This window comes from Gossypium arboreum, chromosome 7 (genome assembly GCF_025698485.1).
Source record: "Gossypium arboreum isolate Shixiya-1 chromosome 7, ASM2569848v2, whole genome shotgun sequence".
NCBI classification, from domain to species: Eukaryota; Viridiplantae; Streptophyta; class Magnoliopsida; order Malvales; family Malvaceae; genus Gossypium; species Gossypium arboreum.
In genome coordinates, this window is record NC_069076.1 from 101,045,259 (window position 1) to 101,067,419 (window position 22,161).

General features: G+C 34.8%; 2 protein-coding genes and 1 long non-coding RNA gene across 21 annotated transcripts; 2 read left to right on the forward strand and 1 right to left on the reverse strand.

The window, feature by feature from the left end:
* Positions 1-236: 236 nt before the first annotated feature.
* LOC108488264 (peptidyl-prolyl cis-trans isomerase CYP95-like) lies at positions 237-8,258 on the forward strand. 19 transcript variants are annotated; one of them, XM_053030643.1, is made up of 16 exons: positions 254-374; positions 876-937; positions 1,062-1,164; positions 1,258-1,379; positions 1,531-1,585; positions 2,150-2,238; positions 2,517-2,541; positions 2,691-2,729; positions 4,229-4,346; positions 4,470-4,597; positions 4,708-5,068; positions 5,750-5,859; positions 6,169-6,358; positions 6,445-7,207; positions 7,298-7,360; positions 7,472-7,610. In XM_053030643.1, exons 4-15 carry the CDS (start codon positions 1,302-1,304, stop codon positions 7,325-7,327), a joined length of 1,986 nt encoding a protein of 661 aa, XP_052886603.1. In that variant the 5' UTR covers positions 254-374; positions 876-937; positions 1,062-1,164; positions 1,258-1,301; the 3' UTR covers positions 7,328-7,360; positions 7,472-7,610. The 19 variants fall into 19 exon arrangements, with proteins under 19 accessions (XP_052886593.1, XP_052886594.1, XP_017648055.1 ...); XM_053030637.1 differs by having other exon boundaries at positions 274-374; positions 6,451-7,191; positions 7,472-8,258; XM_017792572.2 differs by having other exon boundaries at positions 276-374; positions 1,239-1,379; positions 6,445-7,191; positions 7,472-8,258.
* A 2,126-nt stretch (positions 8,259-10,384) lies between these two features.
* LOC108489345 (translation initiation factor IF3-4, chloroplastic) lies at positions 10,385-20,601 on the forward strand. The gene is given in 10 exon segments (XM_017793830.2): positions 10,385-10,842; positions 10,931-10,970; positions 11,088-11,147; positions 12,404-12,456; positions 13,164-13,213; positions 13,464-13,497; positions 19,394-19,466; positions 19,596-19,688; positions 20,274-20,368; positions 20,370-20,601. Coding segments are annotated over 10 exon segments (798 nt in total). The 5' UTR covers positions 10,385-10,591; the 3' UTR covers positions 20,419-20,601.
* LOC128295280 (uncharacterized) lies at positions 14,102-20,520 on the reverse strand. Its single transcript, XR_008285631.1, has 3 exons — positions 20,391-20,520; positions 20,133-20,280; positions 14,102-14,263 (listed from the first exon to the last, which is right to left on the reverse strand). It is a non-coding gene; the product is annotated as an uncharacterized LOC128295280 (long non-coding RNA).
* Positions 20,602-22,161: the final 1,560 nt, after the last annotated feature.

Genomic DNA, 22,161 nt, shown 5'->3' on the forward strand with positions numbered 1-22,161 from the left:
TTTCAGTTTAGGGGCGGGACCGTGGGAGCAGCTAATTTCGCCACTAATCGTATTAGAATATGAGTCTCATAACATGCAAAAATCCATGTATTACACATTTATAATTTTTTGAAAAGAAAACCAATCATAATTGGGTCGATGGTGCAATGCAAGACCTAATAGATACCCGCTGTTAGCCCATTATAAAACGGGCCCCAAGTCACACAGGCAGAAACTCAAAGTCAGGATAATCCAGTAATTTCGTTGCCAAATGTATCCAGGCCAGTGGATGCTCCCTTCATTAGCCGAAAGAAAGCCCGTTAAGCTTTCGGTTTCATTTTCTCTCGTATAATCATCACTCGGGTCTTTTTTCTCTGTGGCTCTGCATCTCTCAGGTCAGGTGAACTTTCTAGGGTTTCTGCCTTTATCACTTAGTATTGCACTATTTTACCCTTTCCCCTTTTCTCCAAAGAATATTTTCTGATCCAATACTTGTATAGTTATTTTTTTTATGTTTCTTTTTTGCTTACTTCGTTATAATTTGTTTATGTATATTTTAGTTTTTATTCGATTCTTCGGTTTTCGAGTTTAAGGTAGAGTTTAGTATAAGCTTGTAGTTTAAGTGTTTCTGCTGGTTTCTCCAGGGTTTAAGGTTTTCAGCTTGTTTTCGTTATGATATTATTTGGCCCACTATTTAGGACTGTGTCTGCTTCTGTTTTCGTTTGGGAAGGATGTCTCTAATAGCCTTGTTTTTCTTTTTCTGATATGGGATTCTGATTTAGTGCACTCATTCACTAGTTTAATTATGTAATTGCTCTAATGGCTAGGGCATAGGTTCCATCTTTTCAAATCTTTCAACCTGATTTTCTTCATGTTTTCTTGCTTCCTGCAATCAGTATGTTTGGAAATGCTAGGATGATTTTCTCAAAGCTGAAATAGGACAAGAAATATTTTCCAGGTATCATAGATACCTGCAATGTTTTCCATTTGCTTCTTCCCAATCTCGAAATATACTGTGCATGTGAAAATCTATTTTTATACAATCGATTTTCTGCTAAATCTTGACTAATATCTTGAAACAGTTAATTCAAACGAAAGAAATAATGCATATATAGGGGAAAAGGTCCGTTCTGCTTTGCTATATTCTTTAATGAAGATTGGTGAATTTGGCAATGCTTTGACGAAGTAGGTTTCAGTGTTTTCTCTTTTTTACTTTCATTTACTGTGGATCAATATTAATTTTGATTGGCTGATTGTAGCTGCTCGTTGTTTGATTAGATTGTTGGTTGTATTGGCTTGAGTTGTGAATCTGGTGAGCAAGGATGGCAAAGAAGAAGAATCCTCTAGTTTTTATGGATGTGTCAATAGATGGTGATCCTGTTGAAAGAATGGTTTTTGAGGTATTGTTTTAGCTACATAAACAAGCCAACAAGACTTTACATTTTTGCCCATATACTCTTGTTTTGAATTAGTATACATTGGGTTTATAGATATATGTGTATTGGAGATTACGTTTTTACACATATTTATCTGTTTTCTTTGATTCTTCAGCTCTTTCCTGATATTGCTCCCAAGACTGTAGAAAACTTCCGTGCCCTTTGTACAGGTTCCAATATTCTTATTTTCTATTGTTGTTATCTTTTTTTCCCTAGAATTTTTTAAATTACTTATCAAGAATAATTCCTCTTCTTTACTCTTTAAGTTTTTGTTGCATATGATTTTTTTCCCATTCAAAGAAGCATTGGTGGTTAGCGGCAGGATAGTTTTTGGGTTGCAGTTGTTTACAATATGCTAGTTCTATACACAGCCATGTGGGTGAAAAAATAAAAATAAAAAATAAAATTACTGACTAATTTTTTTGAAAAAAAGTAATTATAATTAAATGAAGAGAAAAAATGAAAATGGATTTACAACTGCATGTGAAAAGGTAGCAGTGGTTTTTTTTAAAGATGAAATGACTTTTTTGGCTTTATTGATGCACTAGTTTTCTCCAGTAAATTAGTTTAATTTGTCTTCCCCTGAGTTGGAGACCACTTAACGCACCAAACTCAGGGAATTTAAGTTAGTATAGATACACATGCATAAGAATTTGAGTTAGTATCAGACATTTATTCATAGACATTTATATGTTTGTATTTGCTGCGTCCTTAAAATATGCCTTGATCTACAGGAGAAAAGGGCATTGGTCCTAGAACTGGAAAACCGTTGCACTACAAGGGTTCATTTTTCCATCGTGTCTCTAAAGGTTCCTTGGCCAAGGTTTGTTTTATCTTCAAAATGGGATTTTTCACAAGCTGTTTTCTTGTAGAACATGGCTTAGAAGTGGCATGTCGTTTGGTCTGTTATGATTGTTTATGCTGTAGGAAACAGGACTGATGGCCACGACTGCTTTTCTTGTGATGTAGTTTTTAAGGTTGTATTTATCAAGTTGTGAATACTCAAAATTTTAATAAACTTCGCCATGCTCAACCCAGTTTCTTTGCACATAAATGTCTTTTTTCTTACTCGTGGACTGACATCATATGTTTGTTGTGCAGGGTGGTGATTTTGTAAGAAGAGATGGTACGCATTCCTTGCAGAGAGGAATTTCATTTTAATTATTTTTGCAGCTGTAAATTGACTTGAGATTAGGTGGCCTTGAGGGTTGCTGTCTATGTGACTGCTGGTTGTTCTTGAAAAGCACTTTGATATTTTAATTGTACTTTTTCCAGGAACAAGTGGGGAAAGTATATATGATGGGAAATTTCCAGGTGAGTGATCTCTTCCCGACATTCCATGGTTACAGTCATAGTTTAGGTGCCCTAAATTAATGAAGAGTGGGTGCAAGATTCTCCTTTCTTTTAATATTTTAAAATCCAATTATTTCATGGAAATGATTTGAACAGTGTCCTATTTGTGTTATGGGTACAGGATTCTCCTTTCTTTTAATATATTAAAATTCAATCATTTCATGGAAATGTTTTAAACGTTGTAGTATTTGTGTTATGCACATGCTTTTGTTGTTTGTAATTACTCTCTGTTCATGGAAAATTAATAATATTCTAACTAGATTATAATCTGTGTACATGATGGAAGTGGTCATGGATGCTAATATAAGTAGTATTGTATCCTTCTTAAGTGATCAAAATCTCTAATTTTGTTACCAAGTTATAATTGTGTTGCTAATGCATGTGTTTATATTCTTGTGAATTGGTCAAAATATCAAAACTTTATTTTTAATTTATATTTTGTTTCTATATAATATGGAATTTGTCAATTTGTTTTGGACCTGACTTCAGGTTTGGTATTAGGGTTATATATACCGGGATCACATTGTATTAAGTTCTTTCCCTTGGCTCTAGGAACTTTTTACTATTTGTGTTACTTACATGCTTTTGTTTGTAATTACTATTTGTGCATGAAAATTTAATAATATTCTAACTAGATTATAATCCTGTACGTGATGGAAGTGGTCATACATGCTAATATACATAGTATTGTACTCTCCATAAGTTATTAAAATTTCTAATGTTTTTATCAAGTTATAATTGTGTTGCTAATGCATGTGTCTTAAATGTATTTATATTCACTTTGTGCGTTGGTCAAAATCTCAATCTTTATCTTCAATTTTTAATTTGTTGCTATATAATATGGAATTTATCAATTTATTTTGGACCTAATTTCAGGTTAGGTGTTAGGGTTATTTATACCTGGATAACATTGTAATAGGTTCTTTCCTTGGCTCTAGATTTGGGCATATCTACTCTTGGAATGTTTATGAGTGCGAAATAGGTGTTCTCAGAATCTTTGCAAAAGCTGTCTTTTGCATTAAGATTGTATATAGTAGGTGCTTCTATGGCTCTTGATGTAAGCCTATCTTCACCTAAAAAGGCTTTTTTGACAGAGCAATATGCATTCTCCAAATTACTGTATAGGTTTTATTTTTGCACCATCAATGCCTGGTTCATACCTTTTTTGGTCAATAATCTGGAGGTCCTTGATAATCGTTGGTGCTAACATAATGACCTGATGGCTAAGTCATTTAAGGGCTGTATTAAATGCTAAATTTTATGATACTCCACAAACTGTCAAGGGCCGCATTCAAAGAAAGAATGTTTACTGTTTGAAATCTAATGCTTTCTTAATTCCATACTTATGGTTATTCTTCTAGAATGTGACTATAAGCTATTATTCTTTTCACTAATATATATTTTGGAAGCGTTCACTAATAATTGATTAGTGACAAGGGGTAATTTCAACTCTTGTTCAGATGAATCACCTAGGCTAAAGCATGACGGACCTGGTCTTTTATCTATGGCAATTGCTGATCGTGACACTGTTGGTTCACAATTTGTTATCACATTCAAGGCTAATCATGACCTTGACAGGTAGTTTCTTATCTTCTTTAAATATTTGTGCTCAGTGCCCAACCTCCCCTGATGTATGCTTTGCTCAGTTTAAATATTATTCAGTCTTGGATCTTGAGTTTTTGTACTTGTGGCATGTTGCAGAAAGTATGTAGTCTTTGGACAGCTTGTACAAGGAAATGAAGTGTTGAAGAAAATGGAAAATGTGGGTAATGAGGAAGGAATACCTACTGTGACAGTGAAAATTATTAATTGTGGCGAAGTCAGTGAAGGTATAGGTCATAGTCATATCTGAATGGAGTTACACCCTGTATGATGCTGCATGATGCTTGACCACCATTCCTTTTTTATTTTTCTTTTCAACCTTTTATCTTATCTGCAGAAAATATGAAAAATAAGTTTAGAACGGGCAACGATACTTTTTCTGCTGCTAACAATTATGAATCACGGAGGAAGGGGAAAAATAAGAAATCTTCAAGAGACAAAAGAAAGAACAGAAGAAGACATTATTCGTCTGATTCGGAGAGTTCCTCAGATTCTGAGACAGAATCATCTGAATCTGATAGCGATTCTGACTCATATCTCTCATCATCGTCTGACATTAGCTCTTCAAGTGATGATGGGCACAAAAAGAGGAAGAGATCTTCTAAACGAGGAAAATATAGACATGGAAAAAGGAGAGATAGACGACGTGAGAAAAAGAGAAAAAGGCGTGATAAGAGATCAAAGCGTAAATCAAGAAGGTTATATGCTTATAATCTATTTATGCTTCATAACGTTGTCTTCTCTTGTGGCAAATTACCAGTTAATCAACTTGAGTCCTGTGCATATTTTGTTTAGTTTTGTGCTTGTTCAGCTGTGTATGAGGAGTCAAATGTTTTCTAAATGTAATCAGTACGTTTTGATCCTGGCACTGTTTCCTTGGCCTCCAGTGTCATGCGTTAGAGGATGTCCTTTCCTCTTTTTTCTCCCTTAGAAAAAGAAGTTTTTGATTTCTAATGGTTGGTTTTTGTGATACAAAACCTTCAGTCTTGGTGAATTACTAAAGTTGTTCAGGATTTGTTTGTTCCTAAGTCATAATATGAGTTGCATATGTAATCTAATTATGTCCATGCATAGCAACTATAAATATTATGGAGAAGTTATTTGCATATTTCCATACTTTGAAATTTGTCACTTGTGTCTTTGGGGAAGTAGATCTTTATGTGTTTCTCTCACGTGCTTGGAGAAGATTTATTTAGAAAATATCATCGTTTTTGTCCCTTGTAATTATTTTTGTTAGTACATCTTGTGTGGTATTTTCCAAAACCTTTCCCATCCACACAACCCAAATTGGGTTATAATGCATTGAGGTCATGAATGAGCGGATTAGCTTTGTTAAGTATCTTATAGAACTTAAATTACTATATCCTCATTTTTATCAGGGCTTCAGATAGCCTTACAGATGATGACAGTGAGAGTAGCAGTGAAAGCAGCAGTGACAGTGATGATAGAGGAAAACCACAGAAGCATAAAGAGCCTTCTCAGAAAAGTGGTAAGTGTTGGAGCTTTTGGACTGCTTTCTCAAAATTTTGATTGACTAGAAGTTTTCTAGGAAAATTTGACATGGTTCTGAAAGCCATCACTTTAAGTTATTTGTTTTCTATATCCCTTGATAATGCTATTATTTTGCATGCACCTGCCAAAAGGGATAACAGCTTGTTGGATACTTTGATATTCTTGTTTTCTACTTCCAGCTTTCTTGCTTTGTTTGCTAAAGCTTTCTGGCATGGATAATTCTCTTTGTTATTTAAGCTTTTTGATTTCTACTACACTTCATCAGTGGGGTTCTCTCAATTTGCAGTTGGGAACCAATCCCCTTTGGCTACAGAAAAAGCACTTCCTCACAGAAAGAATGAAGAGGCTGATTTGGAGTGTGACGCCCCTAGGGAAAATGGAGGGCGAAAGAGCAATGGCATTGAAGAAGGTGCTAAATCAGACAGAAGTGCAGAGAGACCACCTGATGTGGTAGATGATGGCCCGAGCAAATCTAGGTCTACTTTTCATTCTTCTCCTTAGGTTATTCTTTGTACTTGCTGATTCTTCCCAATCCGGTATTTTATTAAAAGTTGATGAGCAGGAGCAGAAGTGCGAGTCCTAAGAGGACCATGAGTAAGAGTATGAGTATTAGTCCATGGAGGACTCATAGCCGGAGCCCAAGTCTTAGCCGAAGCCGAAGTGTGAGCAGGAGCCCAGTTGCAAGTAGGAATCCCCCACGTTTTCTAGAAAGAAGTTTAAGCAGGAGTCCTGCTAGAAGCATCAGAATAAGCCCATCGAGGACGAGAAAGGATAGAAGCATCAGTAGGGGCCCAGTTAGAGGACATTCTAGAAGAAGCATAAGCAGGAGCCCTGTAAGGTCCCTGTTGCGGTCCCGAAGAAGCCCAAGTAGGAGTCCACTCAAGTCAACAAGAAAATCAATTAGTAGAAGCCCGGTTAGACTTTCAAAGAGAAGCACAAGTAGAAGTCCTGCAAGATCTCGGAGAAGCATTAGCGGAAGTCCTGTAAGATCTTCTAGGAGAAGCATAAGTAGGAGCTCTGCTAGGGCTCCTCCTAGGAGAAGCATCAGCAGAAGTCCATTAAGGGAACCAATTAGGAATTATCGTCGTAGTTATTCAAGGAGCCCCACTGCTGTACGACGGGTAAGGTCACCTACTGATCGAGGTAGAAATATGTCAAGAAGTGTTTCTCCTGATGAATCACCTAAGCGTATCAGAAGGGGTCGGGGTTTCAGTGAGCGCTACTCCTATGCACGAAGATACAGAACCCCTTCTCCAGATCGTTCTCCTGTGAGGTCCTATCGTTATGGTGGCAGGATTGATCGTGAGAGGTACACGTCCCATCAGGTTCTTTTATGTTATCCTACCTTTTTTTTTTCTAGAAAACCATTATATATTTTACCGATGGGTGGTTTTTCTATTAATTGCCAATTCTAGGTATTCAAGTTACAGGCGGTATTCACCTAGGCGCTATAGAAGCCCCCCAAGAACTCCTCCAAGGTCTGAATCTGTATGCAAATTATGTGTTTGTGTGTGTTTTTGCTTTTGTAGCTATGGTCATTGGTTGGTTTGAATTTGTTACTTGATTCCTAATAAAAATAATTTTTGCAGGTATAGAGGCAGAAGAAGCCGGACAAGAAGTCTGTCTGTATCACCGAGCCCGAGGTATAGAAATCGTCGATGTGGTCATGGCCGCAGCCGTAGTCCAAGTCGAAGTCGAACCTCTATTCACAGCCGTAGCTCAAGTCAAAGTCGAACCCCTGTTCGCAGCCATATTGCAGTTGATTCTCCAAGGGTTGGAAGGCGAAGTTCCCCTTCACCGAGTAGGAGCCGATCAGAATCAAGGTCGTTGTTGAACTCCCAGTCTTCTCCAAAGCAGGTGAGCAAAGTGAAGTCAAGGTCATCATCAAGAAGCCCAGATGGTAGAAGGGGACTGGTCTCTTATGATGATGGTTCACCCGACTCGGGAAGGTGAAATGCAGTGAAAGTTGGGAGAAGATTTTTGTTTAGTGTTTGATAAGCCCCATCTTCTGTTGGTGCACTGAACTTGACTGGACTGTGCAGTTTTACCAACTTGTCTCTACTTTCTGTTATGGTATTTCAGGAATTTTCGTTGAGGTGGTTGTTGTTGGGCTGGCATGCTTATTTAGGGTAATTTTATTTTGTTATAAATAAAAATAATTAATAGTATGCGACCTGTGTAACTATTACGGGTTAGGAAGAAATTCGGTACTTTGTTAGTGCAGGAGTATCATACCCAAGTATCTGGTCTAGCTTTATGTGTATTAACGGAAAGTTTGTTGCAGAAGAGGCGATGGTTTCTGCAGCATCATTTCCATAATTTCATTTTTGTTTCTTTGCCCCTAATTCATTATAATTTCAACCCAATTTTCCAAAAGGCCTGACTTTGTATCTAAACACTAATAACTTTTATATTTTATGATGTTACGTAAAGTGAATAAAATATAAATAAATAAGACTTTATTTTTGAAAATGTAATCCTAAGCATTGCATATTTATGTTAAAATTTTATTAATAAGAAATAAGACTTTATTTTTGAAAATGTAATCCTAAGCATTGCATATTTATGTTAAAATTTTATTAATAAGAAAAGTAATTAATAATATATTATATAATTTTTACTGAAATTGAAACCAATTATCTAACTTTTAAGTCGATGTACTAAATTAGCATATCACTAATACATAAAATAATAATAAGCAGGAGTTCTACTAACTTTCAATCGATATAGTAATAACAATAATATATAATATACTACTATTATATATAGGGCAACGAAAAAGAGTAAAAGGATTACCTAGCATTATAGGCAAATATATGAAACACTTTATGATAGAAATCTATTTAGTGAAATATTTAATAGACCACCAAGTCATTGATTTTGGAGTTACTAACCATGTATGTATTTCTTCACAATGGTTTAAGAAAATGAAATATGTTAGAGATAAGAATTCTTGTTACAGACTAAATATGAAACAAGTATAACGATTGAAGTAGTGAGAGATGTACATATTTATTTTGATAATTTTGGGAATATTATTTTAAAAGAAGTTTTCTATGTGCTTAATTTCAATAGAAATTTAATTTTAATTGCATGTTTATTTAAAGACGATTTGCTCGTGACTTTTAATATTAGTATTAGAATTTTTGGAATTATACTCTTATTAGTAATGGATGGTGTCAAACCAAATATATATACGCCGCTTAAAATTGAAATAATAAATAAGAAACTCAAGACTTCTCACTCTAATAATTCGTATATTTGACATTTGAGACTTAGTCATATTAATTAAGAAAAAATCACTAAACTTGTAAAACATGACACCTTAAGTTTGTTTGAGGAAGTTGATCTTCCATAATGTTAATCTTGCTTGCAAATTAAGATGGTCAAATAATCTTTTAATGCAAAAGGGACCCTTAAAACTTTTGCAAATTGATTATTCCAGATATAGATATGTATATCTAATAAACCGCAAGAGTGAAACTATTGATAAATTTCAAGAGTTTCATGTGGAAAGGGAGAAACAATTAGTCTTACCCATAAAGATACTTCAATCGGATTAAGGTGGAGAATACTTACCAGATGAGTTCTTAGGTTATCTCTTAAAAAAAAGAATATAATCCTAATTAACCGCACCAGAAACTTCACAACAGAATGGTGTGACAGAGAGAAAGAATGAAACCTTGTTAAACATGGTTCAATTAATGTTAAGTTATTCGTAGTTATCATTATACTTTTAGAAATATGCTTTACAAACGATTTGCTAAATTTTGAATGATGTACCAACAAAGGCCGCACCTAAGAATCCATAAAAATTGTGGCATGACAAAATACCAAGCCTAAATTATTTTTGGATTTGAGGATGCGTAATCCACATATTATCATTTAGTGAGGATTGTAATTTTAAAATTTGAAATATACAAAATCTAAAAATGACCAAAGTATATGAATTAAATATACAACTTTTATAAAATACATAGATTAACAACAAAATTTGACCTAAAGAAAATAAATTTATTTGTATGAAAAGAAAATAGATTTTAAATATTCTCTATCTGATTAAAAATTTTATAATATTAGAGTGTATTTGAGTGAATGATTTATTTCTTAATGGATTTTGAAATCTCAAAATAATTTTACTTGTTTGATAACCCAAAAGGAATTTTAAAATTTTAAAAAGTTCCAACAGAGATTTTGAGAAGTTCAAATTCTTTATTAGGTTATAGCTTAAGAAATGATTTTTCAAAATTCTTTTTATTTAATATATGTGGTCACACAGTAAAATAAAAGATAATAACTTTAAAATTAATTTTATTTACTTCTAATATATTTTTATATTATTAATATTTTTACAAATCTAAAGATAAACCTATTACATATTTTAACAAAATTACTTTCCTTTATAATTATTTTTAACTTATTCAGTTAATTTTTCTTAAAATTATTTATCTGAAGGAAATAAAGCATTTTAAAGTTGTTTAGCCGCATAAAATATCCACAGAAATTGGGAAAACAGAGCAATTTGCAGAAGGGGTTGGACATTTTGACGGCCCAAAGTTCCTAAAAGGTCCAAAAGTATCATATTCACAGGCACAACCACGCAAGCAATCACGGCTCACGCGAATTCATAATTTGGTATTTCAGTTTACGAGTTGAGGATAAGCAAGCATATTCCAGTTGTTGTGTGTGCGCACAGTAGAACCAAAGCCATGGCTGGGATTACCACCAGCTTCCCTTTCAAGACCATCCCAACTCGACCCACCAAGACCATACCTTTACTTCTCTCTTCCCTCCAATCCAAGCTCTTTGGTATCCATGTCCGCAACCCTAACAGTTTCTCCTCTCCTCTTCACTGCTCTGCTACTATAAATGCCCGTTACGGTGCTGATTCTCGGTTCTCGCCTCCCGGTCGTTCTAAGAAGAATGATGAAGACCAGGCACTTGATTTATCTGCCATCAGGTTTGTCCTTGTGTTATTTGATTTAACTGCAACTTTGGGATAGCTTTGTTTCTTCATTATGTTTGTTTGTGTTTTTCTATGGTTTTAGGTCGGATTCCGTCAGACTTATTGATGAGGAGCAAAGTATGGTTAGTTGAATTTTCCTTCATCTCTTTTTTCACTTTTAAATGCTAAGAAGGCATTTTGTGCATTACATTGAAATTCTTTTATCAGTTGAAAATTTGATTAAATTTCTTAATCTGTAGATTGGGATAGTCTCTAAAAGCCAGGCTATTCAAATGGCTGAAGATGCAGGGCTCGATTTGGTATGTTTTTCTCAGTTTCTGTTAATATTCTCTTCTTTCTTGACTCTTGACTCTGAGTTTTTGACTTAGTGATTTGCCTTACCATGTCAATGACAAGAACTTATCCATTTTTACAAACTGGACAATTTGTAATTTTTTTGCTTGTGAGGGACACTTAGCTTTTCCATTTGTTTTTGTAAATATATAGTTGTGTTGGTAGCAGGATATTTTCAGTAGAGTTGCGAATTTTTCTTGACAAAAGTTGAATGTGTTTTTAATTTGTAACAATTTCAAAGACACTATTTTCTTCATGCATAAACACATCATGTTTCTATTACTTTTGGATGGAAAAAGCATGGACTAAAGGTAATAATCAAATGGAGCCTTTGGCATTTCCATGTTCTACAATTGGTTTTATTACATGTTTATATTATGTGACATTACAGAGAGAATATATGTAAACCACTAACTTGCTTACTGGGGTTGGGGAGCTTTACAATTGTAATTTAACTTCCATGCTTTAGGTATCAGCGTTATTCTAGTTCTTCTTTTGTGGTTACATGAATGTCAAGTGAAGTGCTTGTTTAAAACCTAGTCTCTGCTTGCTAGAAGTGGAAGAGCGAAAGTTTAATAAATGGTTAGAAGACAGAACAACGAAATCATAGTTGCATGCTAGAATAGGCATATACAAGCAACTTGCTTGAGAAGGTATCAGTGTCATTGTAGTTTGGGTTTTTTCAGTTCAGGATATTGGATTCGTTTATTCGTATTTGGTAATTTGTTTTGCCAGTTTTTCTTCTGCTGCATAAGTCTCTAGATGCTAGCTTATATCCTTAAACTTCATGGTAGGACATTTTAGTCGGGTTGTTTTATTTCTCTTGAGAAAACTGGATGTCAAAATGGTGAGTAGAAAGAGAATAATATGAAAAGATCAACCACATGTTCAAGCTAGTGATTGATGCTATGCTGGTCTTTGGCAAAGGCACTATGAACCTAGAATTTGCTCTGTTATAAGTAGATACCTTAGGATAAAAAAAATAGATTGTGTAGGGAAATTCAAGTTGGTATTTCATTATACTCGTATCTGTTCGTTGTCTCAGTTTTTTTGCTTTGGGTTCTTTTTTATTCTTTATTTTATTTTTTTAAGTGATTAGAATTAAGTAGCCTATGCCAAGTACATTGAAACTAATAATTTTTCTCTTAGAAATCGAAGTTTCTTTGAACTTCTTGTGTGTGTAATGGTGATACTGAAAATTGTTTTAATACCACTTTTGCAGGTGATATTATCCCCTGATGCAGATCCTCCGGTTGTCAGAATAATGGATTATAAGTATGATATGTTTTATGCTAACTTGAGAGAAAAAGTATTTGTATATTGTTATTCATACATTTATGGAAAATTTCTCCTGCCAGTTTAGAAGAAATAGTTTTGAAATAAAAACGGCTGCCAAATGGTGATCTTTTTTGATAGTTAAGCTGGGGAAAAAGATATAAGTTTGGAGTATCCCTTTTAAATGAGACAGAAGTAACACTATGTACCCTCTCAATGTAATGTAAATAAAGGTAGGGGAAAAAAGTTGAGTCTACCTGGTCTCTTCATCTACCCTACTGAAGAAACTGAAATCCCATAAAAAATTTTCAAAAATTGATATCTTAATGATGTTGTTTATCAATTAGTCATGTCCCCCAGGAGTGAAGCTAGAAATTGTGTTAGGAGACCAAGATAAAATCATATATTGTCATTGGTTACGGGGTGGGGGGAGCCATAGCCAAAAAAAGATCGTGTTAAAGACCCAAATTCTATTATTAATTTTTGAGAGGGGTCAAAATGCAATTTCTCTAGTTTAACCAAGGGGCAGTCAAGGCCCTTGCCTGCCCCCCTTTGGATCCGCCTTGATGTCCACGTTATTGAAGACAGCACTATTAGACTCATATTAAAAAAAGAAGCTAAATTAATAGTCTTAGTCTTACATATCTTTTCCTTCTGAAATTTCATTTTGAAGTGTATTAATGTGCTTGCTTTTACCCTTTCCTCAGTAAGTATAGATATGAACAGCAAAAGAAGAAGAAAGTACAGCAGAAGAAAAGTGCGTGTTAATGTCCTCTTTGCTAGAGTTTTTTTTTTTTAATTATTATTGGGGAATGCTAAACTCATATACCATCTGGCTGGTGGCAAAGTAGCTCTGTTCTAATTTAATATCTTTATGATATGATTCTGAGGGCCCAACCAGATTGACTGTGGATTTAGCACTCCCTTTATTTCTCTTTGATTCATGATTGAAACTTTCTTTTCTTTTTGTGGCTTGATGCTGACTAAACTACTATTTTAACTGTCAGCTAATCGAATGGATTTGAAGGAACTGAAAATGGGGTAAGTATTTTGCATTATAGCTTAATGAAGTTATTTGTCTTTAATCTCCCCACTTTTTGGCTTTTATAAAATTACAGTGTCTTTTTGATTTTGTTAATGTTCAATTATCATCTATAATTACAAAATAAGTTTCTCTTCGTGAATTTATTTCATAAGCATACTTCATAGATATTTGGTTGCTGTTAAAACTTTCTGTCAGTTTCCTGGTGACTGTAGTCTGTCCCCAAATATCCTTTGTGCGGGTATCTAATTTTTGTTTTAAACACCCATGACTTCATAAATGAACTATAATCCTACCGTTTAATATCTTGATTTTTGTTAGTTTATAAGTGTGAGATGTTTTATCATTTTAACATTAATATGCATTTTATTTATTTACGAAAAAACAGTTGTCTCTCTTGGAAAGAAAGATGACAGACCCTGATACCTTCCGTTTTTTTACATGATGTTTCAAGAAGCATATGCACAATCCACTCTTGTGCATAAACCCCATACTAGGCTTGCAATTTAACCTATTTTGAGCTGTTTTCTGGAGCCTGCCTTTCCTATGTTGAATTTGCATATAAAGGAAAAGCTTGATATTAATAGGGTTTAGGCTTGTGACTTGATAAAAAAGTGTCATTTCAATTATCATTTATTAACACTGGAGGTAGAAAACTCTGGTAATTTACCATGGTAGTGTCATATGAATGGTACTATCTCAGTGAAGTACTCGTGCTTGATATTGAATCCAACTTTGCCCAGTCTCTTTCTTGATATATGAGTTCTGTAGAAAGGAGCGAATTAGTTTCTATATATTATGAAATTACTCATAGGCTGTAATCTGGTAGATTAGGATTTATTCTTTAGTTTCTTAAGAAATAGGATCAGTCATTAACTGATTCCTAATTAATTGCTTTCCTAGTTTGTTAAGATTCCTGAGTTTGTGGGATTGTCCTATTATTTTCCTAGAATAATGGATTGGAATGCGGTCATCCTCATATAAGTATTAGGCTGTATTTCCTTCACCAAAATTCTCATGGCATCAGAGATAGGCTCTAAACCCTAATACAACATGGATACACAAACCACCTCCTCCTCGGAAGTCAATTCCAGACCCGAGCAAAATCCCTCAGCCAAAAACTATGAAAACTCCTCAGCCAATATCATCGAAAACTCTCCTCTTCCGATCACTCGTCACAAACTCAATGGCCACAATTTTCTTCAGTGGTCACAATCCGTCCTTATGTTTATTTTTGGTAGAGGCAAGGATGATTATCTCACTGATTTTCCTATTTTGGCGACAATGGATCCCAAGTATCGCATGTGGAATATTGAAAATCATATGGTCATGTCATGGCTAATAATCTCCATGACCACGGAAATTGGAGAAAATTTCTTTCTCTACAAAACAACCAAGGAAATCTGGGATAGAGCAAGAGAAACTTACTCTAGTTCCAAAAATACCTCTGAACTTTTTGAAATTGAAACTCGACTTCAAGATCTTCGACAAGGGGAGATGACTATCACTCAATATTTCAACACAATAACCTGGTACTAGCAGCACCTTGATATGTTTGAAATATACCCCTGGAAATGTCCAGATGATGCAACTTTACACAAAAAGATGTTGATCAAAAGAGAACATTCAAATTTCTTGTTGGTCTCAATAAGGATTTGGATGAAGGGGTAGAATCTTGGGCAGCAGGCCTCTGCCTTCCGTCCGAGAGACATTTGTTGAAGTTAGAAGAGAAGAAAGTAGGAAGAAACCGATGATGGCAGAAAATATGAGTTCCCCAGTTGCTGAAGGCTCAGCCTTGTACACACATATCTGAGGATAACAAGCAAAGAATAGGAAGGCCACGGTGTGACCATTGTAAGAAACCTGGTCTGTTCAGAGAAACTTGCTGGAAATTACATGGGAAGCCTGTTGATTGGAGGCCTAACCGAGCACGCTAGGATCGGGACAATCGTGCAAATGTTGCCAACACTTCTGACAACATCAACACTAGCACTGAAATCAATCCATTCACCAGGGAGCAAATTGAGGTGTTGTAGAAATTACTTGGACATATATCACCCACTACCGAACAATGTACTACCGAACAATGTACTAACATGCTAGTACATCAAGGTACATTTTCCTTTGCTCATATTGCAGCAACCAGAAAATTAAGACCATGGATGGTTGATGCTGGAGCTTCAGATCACATGACCGGAGACATTAATGTCTTTCACAAGTTTAGTCCATATTCAAGCCCCTCTACAGTATGAATAGTAGATGGATCACTCTCAAAAGTGGCAGGAATTGGATCAATCAAATTGACAAAGGACCTCTCATTAGTCCTTTATGTTCCAAAATTAGACGCAATCTGATTTCTATTAGTAAACTCACCCGTGACTTGAACTGTGTGACTAAATCGAGGAAGGTGATTGGCAGTGCTGAAATTTGTGGTCTCTACTTGCTCAAAAGGAACTCTCTTCTACATGGACAAGTTCATTCAAGTTGTGTTTCTGAGTCTATTTCTAACTCTTTCTCTAATTCTGTTTCTGTTTCAAATGAGAATCAAGTCATATTATGGCTCTTCCGCCTTGGTCACCCAATTTTTGTGTACCTTGAAAAATTGCTTCCTCCTTTGTTCATCAATAAAAATTCCAAGTTTTTTCATAGTGAAATATGTCAACTTGCAAAACACACGACATGCTTATCCTAGCATTCAATATAAGCCATCACATCCATTCTCTATAATTCATAGGGACATTTGGGGACCCTCACGAGTGAAAAATATTAATGGGGCTCGTTGGTTCGTATCTTTCATGGACGATCATACTAGAACCACCAGGACATTCCTTATGAAGGAACAATCCGAACTGGGGAAATCTTCAAGTCTTTTTATTCTATGATTCACACCCAGTTCAAAAGTAAAATTCAGATTCTTAAGACCGATAATAACAGGGAGTATTTTACATCAGCCTTGGGTTTCTATTTCATAACACAAGGAATTATTCTTGTGAGTTCTTGTGTTGACACCTTTCAGCCAAATGGGATAGCCGAGAGAAAAAAAATACACTTACTTGAGGTAGCTAGATCACTAATGTTTACTAATCATGTACCTAAACACTTTTGGGGTGAAATCATCCTTACTGCCAACAATATCATCAATAGAATGATTAGTCAAGTGCTCCAATTCCAGAGACCTCATGAAGTCCTCCTACAGGCCGGCCTTCATGCTGAATCTTTTTCTTCTAATCTTTCACTTAGAGTCTTTGGTTGTTCAACATTTGGTCACATATACCAACAACATTGAACCAAATTTGATCCCAAATCAGTAAAATGCATTTTCCTATGATATTCTTCTAATAAAAAAGGGTACAAGTGTTACTCACATGTTACTCGAAAGATGTACAATTCCATGGATGTCACTTTTTTTGAACACCAATCCTAATTTTCCAAATCTGCAATTCAGAGGGGAGAACTCAAGGGAATTTTAGCTTCGGGACATTCTTCAAGAGACTCAATCCGTGTATATTTCACCCCAAAGTGTCAATCCGACATCCTTACCCTGTTTCGAGTTCTCAAATATCTCACCTCGTTTGAGTCCTAAAAATCCGAATCTCAGTTCCACATCAGGTCCAAATGACACACCATTCAAGTCTCAGTTGCATGAGTTCACTCAACCTCAACTTGGTGCAAATCATCAGGAACTTTTGTGTCTATTCTAGGAGGGGAAGACCTATTGAAAATCTAGAGAATGCCACTCAAATCAGAGATTGTCAAGAATTTGAACCAGAGCCTCCTGCTTGAATTTTACACTGGTATGGATTCTTCAACTCGTGAGCTGCTTGTTCCTTTTGTTGATGATTCTGATTTGCCTATTGCTCAAAGAAAAAATGTCCGAACATGTACAGACCACCCTATTGAGAAATATGTGGCATATGGGAAATTGTTCCATTCAAGAAGCTTTGAAAAATCCAACATGGAAGAAGGCCATTAAGGAAGAAATCAGGGCTTTAGATAGCAATGAAACTTGGACTCTGTAAGAGTTACCTCAAGGGGAGAAGCCAGTGGGTTGCAAGTGACTATTTACAGTTAAGTATAAAGCAGATGGAAGTATTGAGAGGTTTAAAGCCAGGCTGGTGGCAAAGGGCTTTACTTAGTCATATGGAATCGATTATCAAGAAAATTTGCACCTGTTGCCAAGTTAAAACATAGTTCGAGTACTATTGTCACTAGCAGTAAATAAAGATTGGCCTTTGCATCAGCTAGACATCCAAAAAGAGATCTTGAAGAAGACATTTACATGGAAATACCTCCAGGTTTAGAACACTCCTCAAACAGCCATCAAGTGTGCAAGCTGAAGAAGTCATTTTGTATGGGCTAAAACAATCATCTTGTGCCTAGTTTGACAGGTTTGCCAAAACACTAGTCACAAATGGATACAATCAATGCCAGGCAGATCATTCCTTATTTGTGAAATCCTCATCAAAAGGTAGAATTGCTATTCTCATTGTCTACATTGACAATATCATTCTAATTGGAGATGACTTAGAGGAAATTATCAAACTCAAAAGATTACTTGCTACTGAGGAAATTAAAGATCTTGGTGCTCTCAGATATTTCCTAGGCATGGAGATTGCTTGATCTAAGGCAGGGATTGTTATATCCCAAAGAAAGTAGATATTAGATTTGCTAATTGAGACGGACATGCTTGGGTGTAAACTTACAAAGATGCCTATGAACCCCAACCTAAAGTTTAAGGAAAAATGAGGAGAGTGTACCAGTGGATAAAGGACAGTATCAAAGATTAGTGGGCAAGTTGATCTATCTCTCACACGAGGCCAGACATTGCATTCTCAGTAAATGTTGTTAGCTAGCACATGAATGATTTGCATGAGGAACATTTAGAGGCTGTGAATCTGATTCCAAGATACCTAAAGATGACACCAGGCGACGATTTACTCTTCAAAAAGAGTTAAATCCGTGAGATAGAGGTATCACTGACGCAAGTTGGGCTAGAGAATCGATTGAAAGAAGATCCACAAGTGGTTTCTGCTCCTTTGTTTGGGGCAATCTTGTTACATGGAGAAGCAAAAAGTAGTCAGTGGTGTCAAGAAGTAGTGCAGAGTCAGAATATCGTGGTCTTGCTTTGGGCATTTGCGAAGGAATGTGGATTCAGAGATTTCTAAGGGAATTGAAAGTTGATTTTAAGGACTAGATAAAATACATAGTGACAGTTAATTTGCAATAAGCACTGCTAAAAATCCAGTACACCACGACAGGACCAAGCATGTGGAAATTGATAGGCATTTCAATTTAGAGAAGGTCAACAATGGAATAGTCCAACTGAGCTACATCCCTTCTCAACTGCAGCTTGCTGACATTCTCGCCAAAGCTTTTCCAAGAATCAGCTTCGATGAATTCAACTCTAAGCTGGGATTGTATAACATATACACCTCAGCTTGAGGGGAGTGTAGAAAGGAGCGAATTAGTTTGTATATATTAGGAAATTACTCATAGGCTGTAATCTGGTAGATTAGGATTTATTATTTAGTTTCCTAAGAAATAGGATTAGTCATTAACTGATTCCTAGTGCTTTCCTAGTTTGTTAAGATTCCTAACTTTGTGAGATTGTCCTATTATTTTTTCCTATAATAGTGGACTGAAATGCCAATCATCCTAATATAAGTATTAGGCTGTATTTCCTTGATTAAAAGAAAATTTTCCTTCACCAAAATTCTCAAGTTCCTTTGTTCAATCAAATGTATCTTCTTGATCAACAGTTGGGGTAAAAATTTGCAAGAGTAACTCGTATCACCTTAGCTTCTATCAAGAACTTTATTTTAAAGCTATAATGAATAACCATTTTTGAGCACTTTCTAGTTTTTTGGCTGAATTGCTTTTGTTTGTTTTGAACAGTTATAACATTGATCAACATGATTATTCTGTTCGTTTGAAAGCTGCAAGGAAGTTTCTGAATGATGGTGATAAGGTGGGGTATTTTTTTATTTTTTATTTTTTTTGGGGGGGGTGTTATAATAGTTATGCTTGAAGTGAAAATATAGGCCTTATTTTGTTTTGGAGTTCAATAGCAGTGAAATGTTTTGATCTATGCTTTCAGGTTAAGGTCATAGTGAACTTGAAAGGTCGAGAAAACGAATTTAGAAATATGGCTATGGAACTCATCAGACGTTTTCAGAATGATGTTGGGGAGGTAATTCATGAAGTATTTCTTTTTCCTCCTTTCATCAATATCAAATATGCTATGTTCAAGGTGGAAAGAGTTATTAAAATCATATAAAGTTCTCAAATTTCCAACGGTGCCATATTGTAAATTGTTTTTAGAAGAAATCATGAATTAAGCAGTATGCGTAGATGACAAATTTAACTTCTTTTCAAGTCGAAATGAGAGTTGTTTTAAGCATTTCCAGGAACGAGGTGACATTAACTAGTATTGTGAGTTAACCAAGGTAATATCTTTCAAGTACTTAGTCTTTTTTTTTTATAATCACAAGCATTTTATTTTCTTTTTAAAAAATGTAATCAAGTAGTTTTTCAATACAAAATCATAATTAAATGTTCTTTAGCCAGATTGGATAGTATGTGTTGGCGAATGAAACGGAAAAATGATCTCTGAACAGAATAATTAGCAACTCACCTGCTTATGGTGTTTGAGTCTTAACTTCCAATGGTGTTCGTTCCCTTCATCCATTTTATGCTGTTCAATGCATTTGTTTGGGTTTCACTTCCATTACCTGAAAGCTGCTCTTTACATCCTAAACTCTGTCCTGATCTGCAGCTTGCAACTGAGGAAAGCAAGAACTTCAAAGACAGGAATATATTCATAGTTTTGGTTCCAAATAAGGCTGTTTTACAAAAGCTCAACAAGATCCCGGAAAGAAAAAGATAAACCGACCAAAAATGAAGTCTCAGCTGGTGTCTGAATATGGAATCTCAAAGAGCTCTCTTTTGGTGGCATAACAATCAGGCAGTGAGATTAAGTTCTTCTACCATGGGGTGGCCACGTCCTTGAAAGTCTTTGTATAATGTATAGTATATTAGTCTGTCACAATTTGTATTGAATATTGGTTTTACTTAATAACAGAAGCAACCTTTTCTTTATCAAATACTTGCAACATTTATAGGACCAGATTTGAATTTTCCTTTTGCCTTCCTCTTTGTTCCATGAATGTGATTTGGTTGATATATAGACCAATCCCGAAGGTTAGTTCTCTTAGGCGGTCCTTGGGACTTGATGTATTGCTCATTTCTGGTGTATGGTAGAGGACTACTTGTCGAAGCAGACACATCTTGGTTAATAGTAATCAGATGTGAGAGGTAAAATTGAGATCTCTCAAGAAAAAAAAAAGAATCTGGTCCAATGTTGCATTGGTGTTAAAATCTGATGTGCACCGTTTGAGGGGGTTAGTGTTGCTTTTAAAGTTTTCAGAAAGCAGGCTGTCTAGAAGATGGAGAGATTTCAACAAATCCACCTAATGATTTGAGCTTTAGCGTTGGTTTTAAGTTCTTCCATACCAAGCATACTGTCTGTCTCTCTTCATTTTTTTTGTCACCATTTTCAACTACCAAATAAAGCAATGGGGTTATGCTTTTGGTTGTATTGTTTCGCTATCCGATTTTTTTTCCTTGTATTGTAATCCTCTTTCCACCTGCAGGAAATGCAGCTGCCTGCTGGACGTCTGCTAACAGCTTCTCTTCATGATGGATAGAGTACTATTAGACTAAGCATACTAATACTCTATGATACCTAAATTCGATATAATGCTGGTATAATGTATTGAATATGGGATATTTAATTTATTTTCTTTTAAATTTACTACCTCTTTAAGTTGGCATTGGATAAAAGTTTTAGTAATTCAAACCCAAATTCCAACTATTTTTGCAGAATCAAATAAAATTTTACGTTATCTACCTTAATGCCAATAAAGTATGTTTCGTGTCAAAGACAATATTGGACAACAAATATTTTCCTTCATGATCCAAGTAGGCACATTCTTATGTTTGACTTCGTTACCTTGAAATATATCTTATTGGAAAATTTATAATTTTATTCAAACAAAGCAATTAAATAGTACTATATATCATGAATCTCTATCCCTGGCTACTTTTAACATAAAATCCAAAATTTTGTGCTATTGGGAAATTTGTTTCAAATGTCACTAGAATTTTGATAAGGTCTAACTATCAATTTCATCCCTCTATGAAAATTAAGAATATAGTTCCTCTATTTAATTCATCATAATTTAGTTTTTGTATTATATTAAAATTAAAATGTTAGTCTAATTCTTGCTAAATATATAAACTTGAAGGGTTATTTTTTGTCAGTTTATTGCATATAAATTGTTTAGCTATTGATATTTACTAATTTGTATATATAAAATACTAAGCTATCGAATTTTAGGTTAGCGATTTAATTTAAGGTTCAATAGTATTATCTAATTGGACTATCTTGTGAGTTATAAAATTCAAAATTAGACCATTTTAACCATTATAATTTATTATGTTAGGGTGAGAAAAAATTCGATCATAATAAATTTAATGAAAAGAAATTAATTATTCTAGACTCAATTAATAACCACAATTTGAAAAATTATATAAGTTTTAGTATGAAATATATTTTCGTGATTCAAAAAATATTTTCTTTTATAAATATGTTTATATAATAT

Bases quoted from the DNA above. Each gene is read 5' to 3' on its own strand.
- LOC108488264 (XM_053030633.1), top strand. From the start codon at position 1,302: ATGGCAAAGAAGAAGAATCCTCTAGTTTTTATGGATGTGTCAATAGAT. The intron at 2,730-4,228 runs GTGAGTGATCTC...ACTCTTGTTCAG, and splicing joins ATATGATGGGAAATTTCCAG to ATGAATCACCTAGGCTAAAG. The intron at 7,361-7,471 runs GTCTGAATCTGT...TAATTTTTGCAG, and splicing joins CCCCCAAGAACTCCTCCAAG to GTATAGAGGCAGAAGAAGCC.